This window comes from Colias philodice, chromosome 24 (genome assembly GCF_061535455.1).
Source record: "Colias philodice isolate Cphi_HAF_F1 chromosome 24, ilColPhil1 Martin Lab GWU primary, whole genome shotgun sequence".
In the NCBI taxonomy this organism is placed as follows: Eukaryota; Metazoa; Arthropoda; class Insecta; order Lepidoptera; family Pieridae; genus Colias; species Colias philodice.
Window position 1 is genome coordinate 1,938,900 of NC_143109.1, and position 25,450 is coordinate 1,964,349.

The window sequence follows — 25,450 nt, forward strand, 5'->3', positions numbered from 1 at the left end:
GGTACATAATATATTCTGGCAAAAATGTAGTTATAAATATTTATAGGTTTTATTATTAACTAGCTTTCCGCCCGCGGCTTCGCCCGCTTTATCAAAAACGGCATAAATTATATACTAAAACCTTCCTCTTGAATCACTCTATCAATTAAAAAAAAACCGAATCAAAATCCGTTGCGAAGTTTTAAAGATTTAAGCATACAAAGGGACATATAGGGAGTAGGGACAGAGAAAGCGACTTTGTTTTATACTATGTAGTGATATTTTAACGTGTAAAGACAATCTACGCGTTATTTGGGTTAGTAATATTTAAATAGAAAATAATTTAATTTACACTAATCCTAATATATAGGTGGTAAATGAAAAACTATGTTATGACGATTCAAAAGTGCGTCTAGGAGAAATCTAAATAAATAAATGTTTGAATTTTGTTTGAGTTTCTGTTACAGTGTTATAAATTCTTCACCAACTTGGTGTTGAAAATTTGTTTGTTTAATCTATAAAAATAAAATGGAGTATAAATAAAAACGTTGGCCTTAATTATGTTTACAAAACATGAAATATTATTGTAGGACAGTTAAAATAACAAATTTTGTCAACCAAAGAACTCGTTTACTTAAAAATTCATTTATTAAAGAAGATTTGTATTTTCTGGAAAATTTCGAAATACTTTTTGAAAACAAACAGTGTTACATTGAATAACATCTTTTGTAAATAACTCTAATGTGTTTTTGCTTTACTACCCACTCAAAGAAACATTTGTATAACCTTTTAACGAAAAAATATCTAAGCTAAATCAATTGAGAAACGAATCAATCAAATTACGACAAAATTATAAACACGCTTGATCGTATTTTTGTGTTGTTTGTTTAATAAATCGGTAATCGACAGATGTGATATTCTGAATCACATAGGATTGGCCCAGTTTCATAGATTTATAGGTTATTACTCATTGGAATTATATTTGATGTAATAGATATTAATATTAGTTTCATCTACTTGAATTTATTGGGGTTTCCCTATGAAGCAAGATGGATGTTATTTTCACGTTCTGGTTAGCGTAGATTTTCTTATACCTCAAGTTTCATTCTATACTGATAATTTATTGACTAATTCAAAAACTTACTGTAAAATAGTTAAGAGACACGTACAAAATATTGTTTAGAGTCGGCATTTTTCATACGTAAATTTTGCTATTTACCCATTATTTTCAACAATTTCTTGACCAAACACTAAATTCCAAACTGATATCTAAATGTAAAACAAGTCGCGTACAAATTCAACATTTTCTTATTTGTGACACAAGGAGACAGGCCGCTAATTTGTCGAAATAAAATGAAAATATTCGAATTGCTAACAGAATGACTAATTCGTATTGAAGTTTAGCCAACGTACCAAGGAAACCGTGTAAACATTAATATCCTGCGGAAATGTGATCGTTAGTAAGTACTAATTGATTATTTGTGAGATATTATTATTTGTGGCAGATGTTTAGTCCTAGACGTCTAGATATGGTTGTTATAATAACACACAAGGCTTCATTGAATAATACGAATGTTATATAAAACATATTTTCATCTCGAGTTAAACTTCTTTTATTAAGGATTTTTTGAAAGCCTAGGTTATCATTTGCTGTTTTTCTAAGTTTATTATTTTTCTTTGTGTTCTAAAGTTCAGTTACAAGTAAATTATCGTGTCGATCTATGAAACATTCTGTATTTATTTTTCACTTACGTAATTCTATTGTTTAATTAAACTAAACACTAGAGTATTAGACGATAATTACTTATTATGTATACTCGATACAAAGGGTTGTTTAGTATCCTTTATTCGTTGCTTTGTATCGTTAGATCGAAGTGGTCCTTGTTTAAGCATTTAGACATTTTTGCTCAATTATTACTGATTGAAAATATTTTATTGTTACCTTTTAACGAATTAAAATGGATTTATTCATTGTAGAAAATAGATAGAGTATTGTATAATAATTTCTAAGTCACTACATATGCTTTGTGTTTTTGTTGTCTATCTACAGGATTTAAACTAAATAGGCACGTCTACAAGGGCCTATTTGCGACGCTTTATAGCACCTACACCTGTATTAAGAACTAGGCATTTAAATAAATAAATAAATGTTTCAGGACAATTTTCACACACGGCACGATCAAATCCCATACTAAGCTTTCGCTTGTGTTATGGAAACCAGATGGCTGATAAACATACGTATATATAATTTTATGTAACACCCAGACACAGAGCAAACATCTATGTTCATCACACAAATATTTGCCCCGGGTGGGAATCGAACCTACGACCTCTGGCTTGGAAGGCAGGGCCACTACCAACCGGTCAGTCAAATGTTAGAAAGTTACAAATAAAACAGACAAAACTTATAATATTACAGGGATTCATACGTTCATGAATAGATTCCGACCTATATGTTGACGTCAGAATATAATCTCTTAAAATGTCGGTCATGTAAATATCCCAGAAATTAATTTGTTTGTAGGCGTTTGGACATTTTCTGGTTGTAGGTCGGTAACCACGTTTTTCATGTTTCCCTGTGTTGTATTTTACAAAAATATAATAGATTTATGAATACTTAAATATAATATTTTATGTTACTAATGATGATGTTTCTGAAACATTTTTTGGGTACTGTTGGAATTCGTTACACTATTAATTATTATATTATACAACTTTTGTATTATAAGTGTATTCGAGTGAATTAAGGGTTATTTACTTAAGCCTCACTTAAGTATACCTATATAATTTTTGTGAACATACGTTGTAGGCATTCCTAGAGAATAATTAGGCAGAAAATTACGTAGTGGATACGCAAAATGAGTAAATTCCAGAAAAATTAACGATTTAAAATTTCACGTTTGACAGATCCGTGAAGGCATGTCACATGTGCTGACACGATTTTCTCTCACTTACTCTATCACTTTCAAGGTTTTCGAGACATAAATATTCCTTTCCAAATATATAACAAGACACACAGACAGAACTACTTCAATAATTATGCAAGATTACCCGTACTCACATTAAAGACATCACAATTCTTTGAACATTCCAAAAGCTATTTGTTCAATCAAAGAGAATGATTTAAAACCATATTTTTTAATATTTATGTGTCTATTAACATGGATAAGCGTTATCTAGAGCAAATTCATTCATCACTTTGAGGAATTTTTCAGTTTAAAAAGATGTCTACGTTTGATGTATGGCTGGAACATAAAAATTTTGTTTTACAAAGCAAAATGTTGGTATTTAGAGTGAAGTACTGATGGATGTTAGGGATTAAGATGTGTATTTTTGATTCCAGTTGTAGGTATATTTTGAAGTTATCTGAATAGTTTTGACTAGGTGTTAAATATCTTCGTGTTTGTTGACTATTGAAATTTTGATAAGAAAATTATGTGAATAACTCGAATTACGCATGTAAAAAGCTAATATATTTGGGTATTTCGATGCTTTTACTACGCAACGAAACTTATACCAAGGTAAAAATATAATTTACTGCATATAAAAAAAACGTCAACACCTAGCTTCCATAGTAAACAGATAATTTATAATTTCATTATATTTAAATTTTAAACTGACCAAGAAACAAAAATATATTCACGAATACATTAAATCGTAACAAAATGAACAAATGAAAACTCTTGATCCCTTATATTTTGTTACAAATAAATCAATACAAAAATAAAACACTTAACAGAATATTCCCGCATATTCAAAGGGCCATTAGTAAGACTACAATAACAAAAGCGCGAATTCAAAACAAAACCGCAATAACATGTATAAATAAACCCATCACAATTAAAAAATCTTTCACATCTCATATAATATCGTCTTTATAGCCTACTTCAGCTACAACTACAGCTTTGCCCTCCGACTTCGCCTGTATATTTCGAAGATTAGTCGTACTAACGCAGAAAGCTTCGTGGGCTTACCTATACACAAAACTTTGCTGAAGATTATTATGATCAAATGCATTGTTAACGATTATTTACAGGACATACAGACAAATATGCACTCTTATAAAATATACTAGCTGTTCGCCGCAGCTCCGCCCGGGTCGTTTTTTTTGTTATTCAATATTTTAGCAGTTATTAAAACCATCCGAGGACCTTAAGGAACATACAATAAATTAGTCGAATCGGTCCAGCCATGCTTGAGTTATTCCTTTACCATTATTTATTTTTACTTGTATAGATAGATGATATTATTACGGTACATTTAGACCAAACGACCATATAGCTAGAGCTAGAGCAAGAGCATTCTTTCGTGATCTTTTAGTGTAAACGAAAACTCGTATTCAGTGTTGTTCAGTATTAGAACATTGCATAGACTCTTTTCGAACAACGAAAGAATGCTCTACGCATGTTAACACTAAAAGAATTTGACAAACAAAGTGGGGTTAGAATGAGCATTCGCTCGTTTGATGTAAATGGACCGTTATAGGAGCGACTCCAGAAGGAATATTTATTAATGTCAATCATATTTGCCAAATGTATTTCTTAGCAGTCTAATTCAGTAATGGCTATTTTAAAATTGTTTACATACTTGCAAGGTTGAATGTGTACATAGTTTTTGCGTTGTGATTAATTATACATAGTGGGCTTTAGAATAATTAGGTGTTTGGAATATACGTTTTAATGTAAAGATGAGTCATTTGTGTATCAAATATGTTGGGAAATATGCGTAAAATACTTTAAAGTTCGGGAACACCTGCTCCTTGTATGTGATTTATGTTTTAAATGATTTATTTGTATTTTTATTGTCAGTAATAGATACCTACATCTTTCTATGTAGTGCTTAAGATACTAAATGAACCTAGAGCTTCTAGGTTTTGATTTACTTAGTCCTTTTTGACTTTGCATACACATTTTATGTTTTATATTATATACTCTAAAACAGTTTGCTGTACACCACAGAGAAGGTTGGGTACAAAATATGTCACCTAAAAATATTTGCAAGGTCTATATAATAAGGAATACTGTAACACAAAGCAAATTTAAGTGATCCATTGTATGTAAAAATTGATTTTGGTCTACGTCTTACGCCGATTATAAGAAGGCCTGTGTCCTTGAAGTAGTCACTGATACGAGCTGATATAAGTAAATTAACTATCATCGTATTAACAGCATCTAGCTTTCACAATAAACCTGTCAAACGCAGTCTTCGCAATAATGAACCAGTCACATAAAAAACTATAAAATTCCAAAGACAATCCGATGGTCGTTAATTAGATAAATGAATAGATTATATGATAGCGATCGTAAAATAGCAGTATCTCGTTCGAAACGTCACCGTCGTCATATAGCATGGATCTAATTCGAGAGACGGCTGATGCCAAGTATTTTTATGTTTTTTCTAAATATTCAAAGTATAATAAACAAGTGGATTTATATTATACGCGACAATCGGTTGCTGAAATGTTGTGTCAAGCGTCGATTCGCGTTACTCATCGTATAGCTGCTATATTTAATTTTTAGATTATTCAGCTTTTTGTAAGCTACGAATATTTGTAGATAATTTTAAATGAATGTAATTTAAGTAGATACATAATTCGACTTATCTGTACCTATGTTTATTTGTGCTCCTCTTTGTGAATTTCTGAACTGAAAAGAGTTCAAAAAGTGATTTTATCATTTGTACACAATATCATCAGGATAAACAACTATATCAGCCTATTTTCCTATATTTCCAAACCTTTTGTCATATGCAAGAAAAAAAATACGGATTATGTTTTGAAAATATAGAGTCTCATAATATCCACTGCATTTTCTTACGTATTTTCGATAAAAGAAATAAAAAAAACTGAAACACACTTTCCAAAATAAAAAAAAATATCCACAGAATGAAAAAGGTACAAGTTACTTCTAAATCTAAACAGAAAATGAAATACGCTAAATCTATAATCCGCAGATAAAAAAGAGCGTGTGTGCCGAGCAAACGTGTCAGAAATGAAACTTCTTTGGCAAGATTACCAAAATCGTCGCCTTATTCCATGACGTGGCAGTATTGCCATGACACGACCTTGAAATTTTACCCTCATCAACTTAAATTCTAAAGCTCGAAACAATAGTCTATTATTATCCTAAACACAATAACTATAAACATGATTGTTTAAAGCCGTTATATTTTATTTTTCTCAAATCCCACGGTGGGGTTAACATTTAAACTGGTATAACTATTAAATAAATCTGCCAACGCACAAGCTATGTATATTTTAGACAACATTTTAGATAATTTGGTGACGCAAATTGTGTTATGTCTTTAATGACGGGAAATATAAAAGATAGATCGAATATGAATGCTTCAGCTGGTTGAATTGTTTCGTAAACGGTTAATGAATTTGGGTTATGAGTTTCATAATAGATAATATCTTGTTCAATATTTCTGGAAAGACTGCTTTCCGAATTTTTATTTAATAGTTTTATTTTATATAGCAAAGTTTGATTTTTATCATGTAAATAATGTTACAATAATGTAATTCAATGTATTAAATGATTAAATTAGTAATCCCTTTGGTACAATAATCGTTTCAAACTCAAACATTTCTTTATTCAATTAGACTCTTCTAAAAGAACTTTTGAATCGTTATAACAGCTTTAACATTTCCATTTCCATAACAATTAACAACTGATACGGAAAGCAGCATATCTATGGAGAAGAACCGGCATGAAACTCCATTTTAACGAAATTATAGTGCATCTGTCCCTTATCTTGCAAGGAGGCATAGGATTTAACTTTTCATTGTGTTTTGATAGTAGAACAGGGGTAGAGCAGCCTTATTGTAATTATCGGAATACGCAATTGGCATTTGATTATCTAAAAATCTAATCAATTTACAATAGAACAGTTGATATCCTAAAATTTCACTACATTAGAAACGTATAGCAAGGCAAAAACGCTCCAAGATCCGTAACGTAGCACAACTCATTCAACACACACACACACACACACTCAATGACACATACTAATCTTACAAATTTCAAGTGGTGATTTAATTGAAATCAATGGCTTTAATGGGACTGTGGAATTCTCTCGTTGGTATCAACGAAAAGGAATATAACTGGAACGAAGTAGCCACATTGTATTTAGACACACACAAGAAATATTTCTCTGTGTCTGAGATAGATCAAGAAGCAGTGCCTATCGTGTTCTCTGAGTCGCATAAAATTGGGTTCAACAAAGCCGGCCTGGGATATACTCCGATTAATTTCCTCACCATTTACCATATTGACAGTAGAAAAGGTTTGTTATAGTGTATTGTGTTTATTGATTTAAATTTGAAAATAATACACAACTTACCACTATTTATTTAAACTTAAAATCGAGGTTACCTAATTGTTCGATTTATTCTATCTATGTGGAGATGTGATACTTGTTTATACCTAGGTATAAAACTGATCAAATCGATGTTCCTTTTATCAAAATACCTATTATTTATAGATAGAAGGAATATCATTTAGTCCTTTTAAAACTTAGTAAAAAAGGTGTAAATACTCCATCCGTTTTTACTAATATAATCCTATCCCAAGTCCTATAAATTTTAAACTCAGGAATACCTTTGAAATTGAATTAAAATTTCAATTCTAGCGGAAGTCAAGATGCCTAGCGGTAACATCGACCAGCCCACGATAGAGGACAACAGGGATGGCACCGTCAGTATCAAGTACGAGCCGCGGGAGGAGGGGGTCCATGAGCTCTATGTGAAGTACAATGGGGAGCATGTGCAAGGTAATGTACACTTAAAATATTTTACCAATTAACTTATGTAATTTATTGGCTATTTACAGAAGGTATGTATTACGAAGACCAAAGTGGAAAAAATACATAATATGCAGGTTTTAAAATAATATCAGCTGTTTAATTTAGTGAAGAGATGGATATATCGATTTTAGGATGATTATTATGTTTAATTTTAAATGATATTTACTATGGAAATAAAAAGTACATACCATGTAAACGTTGGTTTAAAGTCTGTGCTCCAGACATTATTACGATTTTAAATCTTTTCCTACTTTTACCTACATTGTAGAGAACAATTTAATTTTCTTTTTTGTTGAATGCATTAGCAAAAATTTTTTACGCTCCCAATATTATAATTATGTACAACGTCTCTGTATAAATATGAAGTTCTTCAATTTCTCACTATTTGCTCTGTTTTATGTAACGAAAAAGATCCTAATTTATTATTTATCGATCTTCCCCAGGTTCCCCCTACAAGTTCCACGTGGACTCGATCTCCTCAGGATACGTGACGGCATACGGGCCAGGTCTGATCAGCGGAGTGAGCGGGGAGCCGAGCCAGTTCACCATCAGCACCAAGGGAGCGGGGGCTGGGGGTCTGTCCCTGGCTGTGGAAGGGCCTAGTAAGGCTGAGGTAAATCATTGTGGAAATATAAGATGAAATGATGAATTGCCTTTTGTTGATGATGATTTAATTGACTTGCTATTCAAGGAAAAAGACAATAAAGTTTATATACGTCCAATTGATATAAGACTATTTAATTCGGTGTTGTTTTATTAATTTTTATATTGTGTAATATCAATTGCATAGTATTTGTTCCAAATTGTATAATATTTTGACTAATTTGATGATAAATTTTTTGAAATGCATTATTTAAATTAATTTTATTTCGTTCCAGATCACTTGCCACGACAACAAAGATGGTACAGTGTCTGTGTCGTTCCTCCCGACTGCGCCCGGCGAGTACAAGGTGTCAGTTCGATTCGGGGACAAGCATATCAAGGGATCGCCGTTTATGGCTAAGGTAGGGTTTTCTTTTTTGTATGTTTGTATGTGTGTAGAAAGAATGATAAGATGTGTGGTTGTTTGTGTGTTATATGCAAGTGTTAACGAATGCAAGTAATAAATAGGTAAGAAAGTATCAGTAGGATAATCTTCGTGTACTTTAGCGAAATTCCTTCAAATTATAACATAGGTAGGTACATTTGTTCGTTTTATAAAAATTCGATTGTATGTTTTATTCTATTTGCATCTGACTTATAATTTAACTGGAAGATGAACTTCTACACAGGGCAGCATAAATAGCTTAGACGCTAACTTAGTAGTAAAAATTTATTAAATACTTTATAAGAGTCATATAAGAGTATCATTTGTTTTTACATTCCTGAATTTAAGCAAGAAGAACTGGCTAACACTATATCCAGTGACTAACTTGAATATTATAATATTTATTTTATTTTCATTTTTTTATATTTCAGGTGACAGGCGAAGGTCGTAAGAGGAACCAGATCTCCGTGGGCAGCTGTAGCGAAGTCACTTTGCCTGGAAAGATCACTGACAATGATATTAGGAGCCTTAACGCTTCTATCCAGGTAAGAATGGCCCTTTGAATGTATGGGGCAAATGCATTTGAACACGACCTGTAATAAAAAAAAAGATTGAAATAAGTAAATTAAATTATTATTGAATGAACTCCATGGTGTAGTGGTGAATGTATGATCATTGAATCGTGGTGACCCATGTTCGATTCCCGGTGAGGATTAACGAAAAAGACATGGTCTCATTGTGGTGGGATAAATTGTAATATTTTATTCGAAAATGTAGAAAAAAAATATCTTGTAGAAAATCTCTCACATACTTACTAAGTGGTATGAAATAAGTTATGAAAATGGAAAGAAGGTCTGCGTTGTCTTGGGTCCGATTTCCTGTTTTGATCAACAAAAACATATTATTATAACATGCTTGCATGCATATAAATGTAAAAAAATATTGATTTGTGGAATAATGAAAAATGAAGTAAGTTACAAACACTATCACCACAACTGAAAAAACTATTCATAATAACACTAACATACTTAGAAAAATTTTTAAAGAATAGAAAAAAATCGTCCCAAAATAAATTTGAATCCCGCGTCGTAATCGAATTTTTTATATTCTTAAAAAAATATATCGTGGTTGTCTGGCAGAAATCATTGCATAGTGATAAGGCTTTGTGCTTTTGTTTATTGTAAATTGTTATTTTATGTGTTATGTACCTACATATAACACGCCTTAACTATTAGAGGATGCATGGGGCCACCCAAGAAGGACTTGCACCTGTTAGCAATTGCGACATCGCGCACACCTGCGATTCCAGAGAGTGTTGCGGCAATCATCGCCACCGCGACGCTGTAGCTGCTCCGCCGAGGACGACGAGCACTCTTTGTTCCAACATTGAACGGGAGGGACATAGTTTAAGTTAGGAATAATTTATCATGTAATTTTTTTTACAATAAATTATTAATAAGTAAATTTCGGTTTTTTTTGCGCCTTCGCGGGCCGGTCGATATAATTGGCGCAGTCGGTAGGATAATCCTTGAGAGCCGTCTCTCGGAACGCGAAACTACAAGCATCGAGTATCGCTATTCCATCGGAGGGACGACGACGGGGATCCAGAACCTAAACCATTGGCCACCGCAACGCGAAGGGTATCCGAACATTGATACTGCAAGAAAGGCCGAAATTTAAATCCTGTAAGTACACTAATTCTCTTAGTGACTTGCCATTCCTAGATTTGTAAGTTTTCCTAGATTACCCATTCACGGGAACCGAGGAACTGTAGTGCGTAGGTTTAAATATTAATTCATCGCGAATTAATTTTCGAATTTTACAAAATCAATTGTAAAATTCAAATATAGATTAATAAGTTTAAATATTAATTCATCACGAATTAATTTTCGAATTTTATAAAATCAATTTGTAAAATTCAAATATAGATTAATAAGTTGAAATATTAATTCATCACGAATTAATTTTCGAATTTTATAAAATCAATTGTAAAATTCAAATATAAATCTATATTACGTTGATAAAAGATTAATAAGTTCAAATATTAATTAATTATGAATTGAATTTTGAATTTTACCATTCAATTCATTTTATAATTTAAATTTAAATATATTAAGTAAAGATTATTAAGTATTTTTTTTTTAATCTAACGAAGTTAATAAATTTAATTAGGAATATAGGCAACAGATATTTTAAAATGTCAGATTTGGATACATTTTTTTAATGCACTTAGACTTTTGCCAGAATTTGATAGTAATGTTAAATAAATTACACAAATTTTATGGCAAAGAGCAAATCCTTCAAGTTAATTATAGAGAATATATAGAAATATAGTTATAGTTTTCACGTTCCCGGTTGTCCTTCCTACTACCTTTGAATTATTTAAATTATCCATAGTTCCTAATAAAGATAGTAAAGTCCTAATTCCACCCTATCCTTTTGTGGCAATTCACGACGAGGATTTTATGTACATGGAGGCAGAATGCCCGAAGTCTGGCCTAGGGTATCTATGTGAGGACAAGCTGAACCATCATAGATCCAAAAATGAGTGCCTACATCAAAGCCTGTTACTACGAGTGTTCAAGATAATCAAAAAGAAGAAATAGAACACCAATCGGCGGAGTGTGAAATTTCAGCGATATTAACGAGCCTTGCCCGCCAATAGTCGCTGAACTTCAGGAGGGAGGTGTTATGTACCTACATATAACACGCCTTAACTATTAGAGGATGCATGGGGCCACCCAAGAAGGACTTGCACCTGTTAGCAATTGCGACATCGCGCACACCTGCGATTCCAGAGAGTGTTGCGGCAATCATCGCCACCGCGACGCTGTAGCTGCTCCGCCGAGGACGACGAGCACTCTTTGTTCCAACATTGAACGGGAGGGACATAGTTTAAGTTAGGAATAATTTATCATGTAATTTTTTTTACAATAAATTATTAATAAGTAAATTTCGGTTTTTTTTGCGCCTTCGCGGGCCGGTCGATATAATTTATGTATCTGATTTATTGCACAATGTCAAATAAATAAATAAATTTATAAAGCACTAGAGGTCCGCCCCGGCTTCGCCCATGGTACATATTTCGCAATAAAAGGTAGCCTATGTCCTTTCTCGGGTATCAAAATATCTCCATACCAAATTTCATGCAAATTGGTTCAGTAGCTTAGGCGTGATTGAGTAACAGACAGACAGACAGAGTTACTTTCGCATTTATAATATTAGTATGGATAGTATGGATTTAAATGCTATAAAAAACAATTTATACAATTTCCAGGCACCATCAGGCCTCGAAGAGCCCTGTTTCCTGAAACAGCTGCCATCAGGCAACATTGGCATCAGCTTCACCCCCCGGGAGGCCGGTCAGCACATCGTCTCCGTCAAGAAGATGGGGGTTCACATACAGAACTCGCCCTTCACCATCACTGTCATGGAACAGGAAGTTGGGGATGCTAAGAAAGTCAAGGTAAGAATATGTGATAGGAACTCCCCCCCATCAGTTCCAAGCCTTGTCGTGGCCGGGGGGGCTCAGTAGCTCGGAGTACACTGTGTACTCTGGGTGAAGCTAATTGGACGCGGAGGGGCTGAACGGCCGGTCTGTCGTCTGACGACTCGATTGGCTCGACGGCCAGGGATCCATATAGCTGGCTGGCTGGCTTGAAGGCCGGCTGGCCGGGCTGGCTGGAACCGGCTGGTCACACCGGCTGCCTCGCAGGCTGGCTGAAACCGGCTGCTCCACCGGTTGGCTGGCCGGCTGCCTTGGGCGGCGGCTGGCTGGCTTGCTGTCACCGGCTGGTTGTCCGGCTGGCTGGCTGGCTGGATGGATGGCCGGCTAGCTAGCTAGGGTCCTCTGGGGGGCCAGGTTTGGCTCAGGTGCCGTTGCGGTACGGCGATGGATGGCGGCCAGCGGTCGCGGCCTGGCGATTTGGCTGGGAAAAAATGAGGTTGGAAGGTCGATCGGGGCTCGTTTGGGACTCGTTCCGACTGACTGGCAGGGGGCCGCGCTTTTGCGGCGGCGGATGGCGGCCAGAGGCCGCGCGTGTTGTGTTGACTACCAACAAAGCAGGGGGCGGGATCCCGACACGTCACTTTGGTGACATGCGGTGACTCCTGTAGGTGGGTGTGGGGCGGCGGCTGTCCTGCGACAGCCGTCTGCCAACTCGTAATCCGGTCCGTGGGGCCGGACCGAGGGCCGCCATCTCTGGTGTGAGGTGGGGGCTGCGAGGGAAACCTCTATAAAAGTGCGCCGGAGGGTCCTTCGACGCGTGAAACACGTTTCGTGGGGCCTTTCGGCGCGCGCCCTCCGGCCGGTCGGTGCTGGGGTCGGGGGTTTGGGGAACGCCGATGATGGAACGGGGAACAATCCATCGTCGGCGAGTGGGTGGCGTGAGCTCGTGTTCCAGCTTGCGCCGCCTCGTGGTGGGTAATTTGGTGGAGGGCCTGGAAAGAGGCAATTCGCGGAGGGCCTGGAAACGGGCAACTGCTGGGCGGGACATGCGGAAGATTGCGATAGTGTCCCCGCATCCCGTCTAAAGCAGCGCGTTGGTACACAGTGGGGTTTTAGTCGGTAGGAATCCGACATAACCCACGGCTCCTTCCCCGGGAGCCGTGGGTATCTTAGGTAAGATTTCCCCACTTAAAAAAAAAAAAAAAAAAAAAAAAAAAAAATGTGATAGGAACTGAATGTTTCTCAACATTATGTTTTGGTTTATTTTTGCATCATCACTGCATAGTAGGTATAAAACAAAGTCGCTTTCTCTGTCCCTATGTCCCTATGTATGCTTAAATCCTTAAAACTACGCAACGGATTTTGATGCGGTTTTTTTAATAGATAGAGTGATTCAACAGGAAGGTTTTAGTAAACAATGGTTATACAATATATACATATTTATTATTTATCAAGCAAATACCTATAACCAAATACTCACCTGAAAAAACATAAGACAGACAAGATTTGAAATACATATATTTTTATGAATATTCAGGTATGAAATATACCTGAATATTTTATACCTGAATACAAAAATTTTCATATATTAAACAGTTAGAATTTTTAATAGTCGCAACTCGCATTCTCGACCTTCCACATTGCCATTGTCACTCGCAACAAAAATATATCTATTGTTTATGTAAATATTTTTATATACTAAAATATAAAAAAAATATCAGGTATCTGGCAGTGCCCTAAAGGAGGGTAAGACCCAGGGGGAGAATACGTTCACGGTGGACACCAGGAACGCGGGGTATGGAGGTCTTTCCTTGTCTATTGAAGGTAAATATTGTTTATAATTATAAATAATTTTGGTATAATGTTTGTGTTTGTATTATAAGTGCAGATATGTAGGTACCTACTTAGTTTTGTAATCTAATTTGAATATAAATAGTCACTATTGATACGATCACGTATAAAAATTTGCATCATATATCTATTAATTATAACATTATGAAAAAATTAAAGTTAATAAAATGTTTCTTGGTTAACTACTTTGTTTTAAATAAGTATTTTATCCATAAGTGATATACATAGAATACAGTAAAACAAAGCATTATTGCTATGTATTATAACGATTAAAAGGCGCTTCTAAAAACTAGCCTAATTGGAAAAATGTTTTAGTTTATATGCTTACCCAACTCATAATACATTATAGCTATTCATAACTTTACAAGAAGTTTAATTGAATACAGAATGTTTGATTCATACACACTAACTCAGGTCCCAGCAAAGCTGAGATTCAGTGCGCGGACAGCAAAGATGGCGTGCTGGCTATCAGCTACAAGCCGACTGAACCCGGGTATTACATCGTGAATCTTAAGTTCGCTGACCATCATGTTGAAGGATCACCTTTTACTGTTAAGGTAAATTTTTGCTAAAAATGTCGATGAAACTAATAACTTCTTATAATTTTATTTAAAGCTTGTGAAAGTTTCATTATACTCGGGTTATCCGTTTTGAAGGTAAGCGGTAAGACAAATAGTCTGATAGATTTGTTTTTTTTTATAGTATGAGATTAATTTTTTGTATGTTATGTTGCAAACATTCAATTTTTGTTTGATTAGCTCAAAGTTAAATAAACATCTGAATTAAAAACACAGATTAATAGTTACAACGTAAGTTAAAGTATGACATAATATTATAATTAATTTTCGAGACATCGACACGAACATAACAAATATATCAACCCTAACGCATTTTTAAATAATTATAGTATCTACTTATGTGCCGTGCCTACTGTTGGATATTTTTGAAGTGAAACTTCTTTTCGGGGTTACATTTTTTCGTTACGAGTGACATTATTCCGTTACGCGCTATCTTTTTCTTATCCCTACCACGCGTGATTCGACGTATTTCTGTCAAGTTGCATAAATATAGTAAATTATTTTTTGAAAAATAAGGTCATAAAAAAGTTTCACTTCTTACTTGTGTACACTAATACACGCACACATTTATTAAATTATACATATTATTAGGTATTTATCCAAACATTATTTAATTAAATAGGTGACAGGCGAAGGCAGTAACCGCCAACGCGAAAAGATCCAACGACAACGCGACCCGGCGCCGCTCACTGAAGTCGGCACTAACTGCAAACTTACCTTTAAAATGCCTGGTAAGCAATATAAATAAATAAATATTTCAGGACAATTTTCACACACGGCACGATCTGATCCCATAATAAGCTTTCGCTTGTGTTATGGAAACCAGATGGCTGATAAACATACATATAATTGTAAATAAATACTTAAGATAATTAACACCCAGACACAGAGCAAACATCTATGTTCATCACACAAATATTTGCCCCGGGTGGGGATCGAACCCACGACCTCTGGCTTGGAAGGCAGGGTCACTACCAAAGTACCACCCAAGCCAACCGGTCAGTCAATATATTTGTATATTAAAATAAATAAAAAATAAAAATCATTTATTGATCAATTTGTGGGTTAGGTACAAACATGTAACATTTGGACCCCAAACTAGGACAGCCTGTATTTTGGGGTCCACCTTCCTTAATGACACAATAATAACAGAACTATAGCATAATATTAACTTAAATAATAATAATAATATAATAATAATAATATTATATTAACGTTATCGAAATATCTTGTCTAATATTAATGTTGTTTGCTTTTGAAAATGAATTTTGGTTACTCATTTCATGCACATGTCGTTAATAAGCCTTTTAAACAACATTAAGCTACATAATTTATGCATATGAAATGGTAAAAACGAGAAATTAACATGTTCAATAGGTGTGATACAGAAACTATTCATTTTGTAAAGGTTCTGCCTATGAAATATCCGCACGAGTTTTAAAAAACAACAAACATAGAGATATCGTACAACATATTTTTAAAATTATTCTATTTTCGAATTTAAATTTTAGAAAAGGCCTTGTTTTTATCACTACAACTAATTTAACGATTCTTGATTCTTTGAATTAAAACTACTGCTAAAATCAGCACTATACTATTAATTGGGTAGTTACTAAATAGTTACTGGCTATAAGGTAATTCATGCATAATCATTTATTCAAGCAAATCCATGAGGAATGACGAAAGACGCGGGTTCGAATCCCGCATCGTTACCATTATTTTTATATTATTAAAAAATAATATTTAAAAAGCATTGCAACTAAAACAAAATATATCAAATCTAAAGAATGAAACTAATTAATCGAGCAAATATATTTTTCCTCCAGGAATCACCTCCTTCGACCTGGCAGCAACGGTCACCAGCCCGGGGGGTGTCTCCGAAGACGCGGAGATCCAGGAGGTGGAGGATGGTCTGTACTCCGTGCACTTCGTGCCCAAGGAGCTGGGGGTCCATACGGTCTCTGTGAAGTACAGGGAGATTCATATTCCTGGTGAGTAAATATATAGACAATTTGGTTATGAATGAATGAATAAACACTTAGTAAAAAGTTTGGTTAACCGATTTTGAAACAAAAACAAATACATAATATCTATATGTATCTTGCTTTAAAGAACCTTGCATTTTGTCAATTTGAATAAATTAGTAATTTTATCTCTGACTGAAAAATAAAAAATAAAATCATTTTTGATAAATATTACGTTAGATACTTACAGCTGAACGTAGGGTATAAAGTCAAGGAAATATTTTTTAATTAAAATTAAAAATACCAATTTTTTGCAATTATCTACTATTCGTAGCACACTATTTAGTAGAAATTTAAAATAAAAAAATTGCATTCGTATATTTTTAATTCATTCGCAGTATTCATCACACATTATATAATAAAACTAACTGTAAAAAAACTGTCACTAATTACCTTAAGTCCCAAACATACGAAGAAACTGAAAATCTGCTATCTCCACCGACGTAATGTTTTATATACTTTTGTCCCAGACTTTAACTTTGTACATTTGCACCCAAAATGTTTCCAACTTCAATTTCACCCACATACATTCAGATTCAACACATCACAAATACAAGCACATTAAGACACACACACACACACACATTAAGGCACATCTATAAGATTTGGTAGGAATTTAAAATAGGTTATTCTTCCTTGTATTATATAGTATTATTTATTTTTTTTCTTTCTTTTACAGTAAAATTGTCTACTGGTAAAATTTGTATACTTTTATCCATTATTTAGGTGCGTAAACTTTAATTAACCTACTTTGTATGATATCCGCGAGGGGGGCTGGTGACCTGTACCTCAGACTTCTATTTAGTCTATTTCAGGCACCAGTTTCTCACAACGTTATCCTCTCTTTGTGTAGTATAATTGAGTTTTGTAACCTTTTAATGTTGTGAGAACCAAATAAAGATGATTTTATTTTTATTATTTATTATTTCAGATACTATTTCATTACAAATTATTTACATTTTATTACAATTTATTACATTTGCAAATCTATTAAATAAATAATTATTATCCATAATAATTCGTATTAATTTATATAATTAGTATAAATTAATTCTGTCTGACTCATTGCCTGTTATATTTTAACCGCTGATCAAATATTTTTATATTCAACTTGTAGACTGAATAGGATTTTAATATTACCACTTGTACCTATAGTTTTATAATACAGTGGTATTCCTAAAGAGAAAATAGGGAAGGAATTAAAAAAAAGGAGCATGAGTCTTGCCAAGTCTGGCCAATGTCATGAGCGAAGCAACGGGCAAAAAGCTAGTTGTCAAAACGTAAAATATGTTATAAATAATTGTTCCTCACTTGATATTGTAGGTGCAGATGTGAACTGTCAACTTTTTTAATATAAGTAATTTCTTATAATCGAGGTCGTTGTTATTTAAAATTGCAATTATTAAAGAAATAAAATTGTACATATGTTACTGCTGTATTATGGCTAAATTAAAGAATATCATGAGATATTGTTTTTTTGTATAATTATTCAAACTCTTAAGATATCGTTAGCGCTCAAAAAACTTACCTACAAGTTATGTTACAGTAGTTTTCCGCCTGCGGCATCGCCCGCGTTTTCAATTAATAACCCGCATAGTTCCCATTCCCGTGGGATTTCCGGGATAAAACCTATACTATGTGTTAATCCAAGTTACACTCTATAAGTGTGCTAAATTTCATTGTAATCGGTTCTGTAATATTTGCGTGAAAGAATAACAAACATACATACACATACATCCATCCTCCCAACCTTTCGCATTTATAATTAGGATTCGTAATTAGACACCACCTGTGGACACCACACTGGAATTAGATAAATAAATGATATTTTTAAATACTTTTTAGTTGGTATAAAGTCAACTTTTTGATATAGGTAAATAAACCTACAGGTTTTTCTTGTAATAAAATAATAAATATTTTTAGAATGTTCTCAAAATATTTAAACATTCATTACTAGCACGAACATAGTAGGAAAACTCCCATGACATTTTGTTGTCTTGACAAAAAATAAAGGCAAATAAGCAGACTTTCACGTTTATGTTATTGTTGTGGATTTATATGTACCTATATTTTTATTATAGTAATCAGTAGTTATATGTGCTTATAAAAAAAAACATAAATACTTACCTCAACTAGATAAGCAAATCAACGAAAGCGTATTTTGAAATAAAATAAAAAGAAAGATAGAAAAAAGCGTTGATTTAGCGAGACAGTATGACGCAGAAAATTGGCATCAATAGAATAACACCACAAAAAAGAAGTACATGAATAAAATATACAACCAAAAATAAAGCAATGTTATAATGAATGATGTTGAATTGACTGAATCGATCTTTCTCCGGTTTTTAACAAGACAGATTTAAAATCAATTACTATATATTATAGGATCCCCCTTCCAATTCACCGTTGGGCCTCTCCGGGACTCCGGGGCCCATTTAGTCAAGGCTGGAGGCACCGGCCTCGAGCGGGGTGAAGCCGGGCGCTTCAACGAGTTCAACGTGTGGACCAGGGAGGCTGGGGCCGGACAACTGGCCATCTCACTTGAGGGGCCGAGCAAAGCAGAGATTGACTTTAAGGACAGGAAGGATGGATCCTGCGACGTTTCGTACAAGGTTGATGAGCCTGGTAAGTACTTCTATGCTATGCTTTTTAAATATAATTTTGTTTAAAATTGGTTTAACTATATTTCAAATGATAGCTTGGTGTTCTGCTTAGGTGTTCGATAATTTTACCTGGTATCAGAATTTATTGGACGCTGTGTCAATGAACTTTACATTATTCAGCAGATTGAAAGATGCTGTACCACGGTTGTTTCGATACTTAGACACATAGGTTCTCTCTGTAGAATGATTCGCCAATAAGCGCGTATGACGCAATCCAGTGCACATCACTTGCACGAAATGTGAACAAAAAATCCAACGTATTTAGGACAATTCACACGTGGCCTATAAATATATTTTACCCTTTAAGTCTCTATAAGAACGCGACGAAAAACTGACGAATTATCACAAACATTAGTAAAAACTATATCGTAAATTCAAGTAATCACTGGCTGAAATCGCGACAGCATCGCTAAAAAAGTTAGCGGAAAAAAGAAAAAAAAAAATTAAAAAATCGATCTGTCAAAATGGCCCGCGGTATTTTGCCGCGTTCGTGGTCAAGGCAATGCTATTGGCCGGTCGGTGGAGGGGCGTGGTTAGCATGGAACAAGTCAGTTTATTTATGAAGTGCATATGAGTGTTTATATGTTTTTTACCGCCGAGTTCTGTATGGAACCGCGGGGTGGATGCCATTTGACTTGCTAAGTCCGATGTGGACACGATAAGGCTGCGTGAATTATACGGTTATTTTGCATTTATGTTGACATGATTAATTATTAAAATATACCATTAAATTTTCCGTTTAACTGTCACGGTGGATGGATAGTGCACACGACTGTCGCTTCGACAACAACAACTATTTTACATAGAGCACATTTTATAGCAGGCAACCTAAGTAGGCAACTATATAATTACCTAAATCTTTTGGGTTGTTTAACCTAAGTCTAAGTAATATCATTTTCATTTAAATAAAAATAGGCTAATTTGTAGGTACATATATGGTTGAATGACAAAAGGGTACGTACCATATTACGTTAAATCAGATTCATGCTGTAAACACAGCATCAGATCGATGCTGTAAAAAAAGAGATTGATGATACAAATTTTTTTCATATTATTTACTATTTTCGAGTTCAGAATCACTTTACCATAAGATTCTATATAGTACACTTTTTAAATTTCATAGTATATTTAAACCAGTGACCAATGCGGACAAAAACTAGAGCAAAAATAGGTAGAGATCAGTAAAATTCCACACTATAAATTAAAAATGAACACTAAACAAAAAGTACTAATGTCCCATGTAAACAAAATGTAAACGACTTTTAAATTCCTACTTTAAATAACTCGCAAAAGCTATAAACAATATAACTTGTAGATTATGCAAATTCGATTCAATTATGGCGTCATTTGTTAACGTCATCTGTACGCAATAGCAATTTAATGTTGGCAGATAAACAATTCTCTGGTTAGATCTATTAACATATTTTGTTTCATAATTACCTACTCCAGTAGGGGTAGTACTCTAGTTATGAACTAGATGTGACTTTGTTTGTTTGATTTTTTGATTGATGATTGATGATTGTTTGATTGATTAGAAATTCTATACAATTTTCAATTCTAATCAGAGGTCTTTATACTGTACGTACATAGTAATGTACGATTAAAAAGAGGAGTCTTATACATATTATGTATTGCCAAATAATGTTTTAATCAAAAGTGGTAAATCAAATGTGAATAAAAAGTGGTGGTTTAAAAAAAAGTGGCAAATACAGTTCACCTTAAGCCTGTCTACGAAATTCGTTTGAAAGACAAAGTTATTGTCTTTTGTAATATTGTAAAATATAAAAGAAAAAATGTTCATCAGTAAAGAGAACAAAACAAATATACGAATAGAAAAACGATTTACATTTACTGCGTTGTTGTAGCAACTTTTATAATTAACATTGCCTTACGTAAATTCTATAGAAATACTTTTATTGATCAAGAGACTGTCATAAACTTATTTTTTACAAGTTTATGCAACAATATCCCATAGCCTGATAGAATAAAAAAATCATAATAGACTTCCAGATAAATCGTTTTTATTTTTATGTAGAGTAAGTCAGAACAAATAGTCACAAAAATATTATAGCATATTCACATAAATATGACATTATTACTATAACTATATGACTCGTTTAGAAAGGTTAGCAGGAAAACAGTTTAGAAGGATAGAGACAAAAATGTAAGTTAACGAGAAAATGCTTTAGAATAGGTACAAATCATTTACAACTTATTATATAAATTGGTAGAGCAACATCTCTGGTTAATAAATAAATAAGTAGAGCAACATAATCAAACCTCAATATTGTTAGCTAAATCAATAAAACCAACCAAGCCACGATTGACCAACGCACCGCTCAACTACCTACATAACTTTCATTATTTTACGTCCATTACCGGCAAAAACGTTGCCAAAACGTAGAATTACAAATAGTGCAACAATATCAGTCGTCGAATCGATAAAAAACGGCGCAGACGAAACAAGTTTAACGACCCTTTGTCCCACAAACAAACAACGCAACTTAAGTCATTATTCACTTAGATAACTCGGAAATTTTTCTAATACACTTATGAAGATCCGACATCAGCAAAAAGGCGCGCTTTCTTTGTCGGATGCTCGGCGAATTTTTTCAGAGTCCCCCAACAATGGGCCCGGACAAATTCTGTTTAGAGCCGGAATTCCTTTCCTTTGGTGTTTAAAAGTCATTTTAATTGACTGGCACGGTGTATATGGAAAAAAATAACTGTTTAGGAAGCAGACGACGCGCTATGATGGAATGCTGCATCGGATATTTGGGTAGTAAATATTTACGGGTATAGTAAGATGGTATAAAAAGGAATGAAGTATGTTTAGGGTATTGATGGCGGTTATGCGTGGCTATTAGAATGCGAAAGTTGATTACGTTTATTGTGATGATACGCTTACAATGATCAACGAATGGTACAGCGATTTAGTTTAGATAGATAGGTAGAGATTTGAAATGTAGCTGGGTTATATTTTCATGTTTAACTTGTTGTCTTTATACTTATAATTAATGTAAATTAAACGCTGCAAGATACTATACCAGTGAATTTGTAATTAATATAAAAAATATTTTATTTGTTCACTTGATGTACATACTTTGAATAGGTACATATTGTTTTAAAATATGTTACTAGCGAAATAAACAATATTTTTATAGAGTGACACTCGGAATGATATGTGGTGTCAATCCAAATGTATTCACTCATTTAGAAGTTATGTTCGAATAAATAAACATACATGCATAATGCATAAATAATAACACTGAAAACACAGCTTTTTGTCATTCTCATACGTATATTTAATTTTGAAAATAAAATGGATAATAATAGAAGATAATTTATGACTTCATACAGTGTTAAGAAAAACAAGGAAAATTAACATAGTTAAACATATGTTGGTGAGATATAAACACCTGCGAAATGCTAAAAATATCTCTATTACGTTTTTACTTGCACGGGTCATCAAACCCGCAACCTGTCAGTACTGCTGCATACTGTCTACATCATTATTTTATTTAAAGGTTTATTGATACAAAATATACTAATCTTGGTTTAAACGTCTGTTAAACCCTTAATAACTGCCGTGATTTCGTAATTGTAGAGCTAATTAAACTAACTCTACATACATTTTTCTATTCTTTATAAATTTAAATTTTTAACTCTACATAACCAAAGAGTGTAAAAAATTATTATCGACAGCTCTATTTTCTATTTATATACGATAACTGTCAATTTTATTATACACCTCAAAAGTCGTCTTCTATTCGAATATTAGTTTTTGCTGAGCTCTCACTGTGCAATTTGTATCAGTCTTAGTTTATAAATTCGGTTAGTTAGACTACACGTTGGTAGGGTTGATATTTTAAACTTATATCTTCTATAAGTGAGGAAAATATCACACATTGGTAACATTTCTGCGATACATACTGCACGGAATACCAATAGGTCGGTAATGCAGTCACATATCCATATCTTTTGTGAAGAATCGTGCTATACAACTTATTTGCGTGAATTCTTAACATAATATGTTTGAATAGTAAAAAGAGTTTAAACTGATCAATAACACAACTTATAATCAAGCCAATGCGATAGTTTTTACCTAAATTCTACATAAACTTTGTTCATAATATATTTACTTATAGAGGCTTCTCTGTCTTTAATCTTTATCACTACATAGTATAAAACAAAGTCGCTTTTTCTGTCCCTATGTCTCTATGTATGCTTAAATCTTTAAAACTACGCAACGGAATTTGATGCGGTTTTTTGTAATAGATAGAGTGATTCAAGAGGAAGGTTTTAGTATATAATGTATTAGGTTTTAGACAAAGCGGGCGAAGCCGCGGGCGGAAAGCTAGTATTCCGATAAAATAATTAAAGGAACGAAACGTGCTTTTATCAATTCTTACAAAATTTGAATAAAAGAAGCTAGAGAATCTGCAATGTAAAATTAGTTCTGTATTGGTATGTATAATTAAAAAGGTATAGAATAAGCAAACTAATCCCTATTTAAACAACCGTTTAACCACCAGTTATTCTTACTGTGTTACTCTCCCCACTATTAAAGAAAAAAGCCAAAACGCATTTTTTGCACAATCAGTAAAAACATGTTGAAAAAAGGACACTCGAAATGTAAATCCACAACAACAATATGCCTACCGCGTTGTTTGTTGCAAATAGTGAAGCGTGAATCAGCTATAATTTTATGGGGTTCCGTATCTACTTGAAATAAATATTTGATATTACAAAAAAGTTTTTCTTGTTTTATGCTTTACTCTGTGTGTAGGCGATTACATATATATATTTTTTAATTTTTCTGTATGACAATGATTGAAAGAAATTCGTTGTAAACAATAGCTGCTCTATGATAAATCTGTGTAAGCAATGAGCAATAAAATATAATATTTAGTTACATTTTTTAATTGTCTATTTTTAACCCCTCCTTTAAAGTAGAAATCAAATCTAGCTGTCTTAAATACATTAGAAAGCAGGGGGGATATCTTAGAATACCTGTAGTAGGTATACGAGGGATCTCTAAAAATAACGCAAAATTTAAATTTCTCTGCGAGTCGAAGAAGAATTATTATCCATCGTTAGTGGCTCATTTCGATTGACAGCTTCTCCCCGAAAAACAGTTTTTATATTCTAATGAAGTTTTTGTTGAGCTTTTTTCGCATTTTCAACGGGTTTTTAGATCAATGCAAATAATGTCGGTACTTTAGAGGATTAGTAAATTATGTCGTTTCATTTGTTATTGATGTGCCAACTACCAGGTGTGCGAGGTTTGGGAAATTTATGAAAGAGACTGTTTCCGTGTATTTTGTCTTTGGATAAATTAAGTCTGATTTCTAAATAAAACTAAAGAAAAGCTGGATCTGCATGAAATATAATCAGTACAATGATAGATTATGGATAAAGCTTATTTTTTCTGGGTACCACCGGGATAAAGCTAATGATAAATTATATTTAGTTTCATGTTTTATATCCTGTTTTTATTTTCATACCTACGTCCACTAAAGACTTGAATAAAACCCAGCAAGTTGATAAACGTATGTGTTGCTTTATATTTTGACAGACTATTCCTATTTTAATTTAATTTAGTTTTTATTATAAAAAGATCCATAAAACTTTCCATACAATTAAATATTTCTCCAGAACTATTTTCCATCAAACTTTATATAACACTTCTCCAGGTGAATACCGTATCGGCTTGAAGTTCAACGAGCAGCACATACCAGACTCTCCCTTCAAGGTGTACATCAGCCCAGCGGTGGGAGACGCTCATCTGCTTGAGGTCGCGCAGTTCCCGGACTCCGCTCAAGTGGACAAACCAACACAATTCTATATCAGGCTGAATGGTGCTAAGGGACAGCTTAGTGGAACTGTAAGTAGTTTTATCTTGAGACTATATCTATTTAAATTAGTTTTTTCATCAACTTCAGCCCATATACGTTCCCACTGCTATATAGCAATTAGAGGAACAAGGACGATATCTTTGCTGGGTTACCTATGTTACTATAAATCGTATTTCAAACAAACAATTGAGTTAACAAACTTTGTACTTTTTTAGCCCT

The 25,450-nt window shown here is 33.6% G+C and overlaps 1 protein-coding gene across 5 annotated transcripts in view; it reads left to right on the forward strand.

The window, feature by feature from the left end:
• Window positions 1–25,450, forward strand: part of cher (filamin A protein cher) — a 69,277-nt gene that overhangs the window by 31,667 nt on the left and 12,160 nt on the right. For 3 of the 5 annotated variants that reach the window (XM_089710092.1, XM_089710090.1, XM_089710091.1), the window contains exons 2-13: window positions 7,006–7,263; window positions 7,609–7,749; window positions 8,226–8,395; window positions 8,661–8,786; window positions 9,241–9,354; window positions 12,087–12,275; window positions 13,979–14,081; window positions 14,523–14,665; window positions 15,309–15,417; window positions 16,513–16,677; window positions 19,096–19,335; window positions 25,070–25,260. In XM_089710092.1, the coding sequence (XP_089566218.1) occupies window positions 7,026–7,263; window positions 7,609–7,749; window positions 8,226–8,395; window positions 8,661–8,786; window positions 9,241–9,354; window positions 12,087–12,275; window positions 13,979–14,081; window positions 14,523–14,665; window positions 15,309–15,417; window positions 16,513–16,677; window positions 19,096–19,335; window positions 25,070–25,260 (1,929 nt within the window). In that variant the 5' untranslated portion in view covers window positions 7,006–7,025. The remainder of the gene's footprint in view (window positions 1–7,005; window positions 7,264–7,608; window positions 7,750–8,225; window positions 8,396–8,660; window positions 8,787–9,240; window positions 9,355–12,086; window positions 12,276–13,978; window positions 14,082–14,522; window positions 14,666–15,308; window positions 15,418–16,512; window positions 16,678–19,095; window positions 19,336–25,069; window positions 25,261–25,450) is intronic. The other 2 variants (XM_089710094.1, XM_089710093.1) reach the window with 1 other exon arrangement.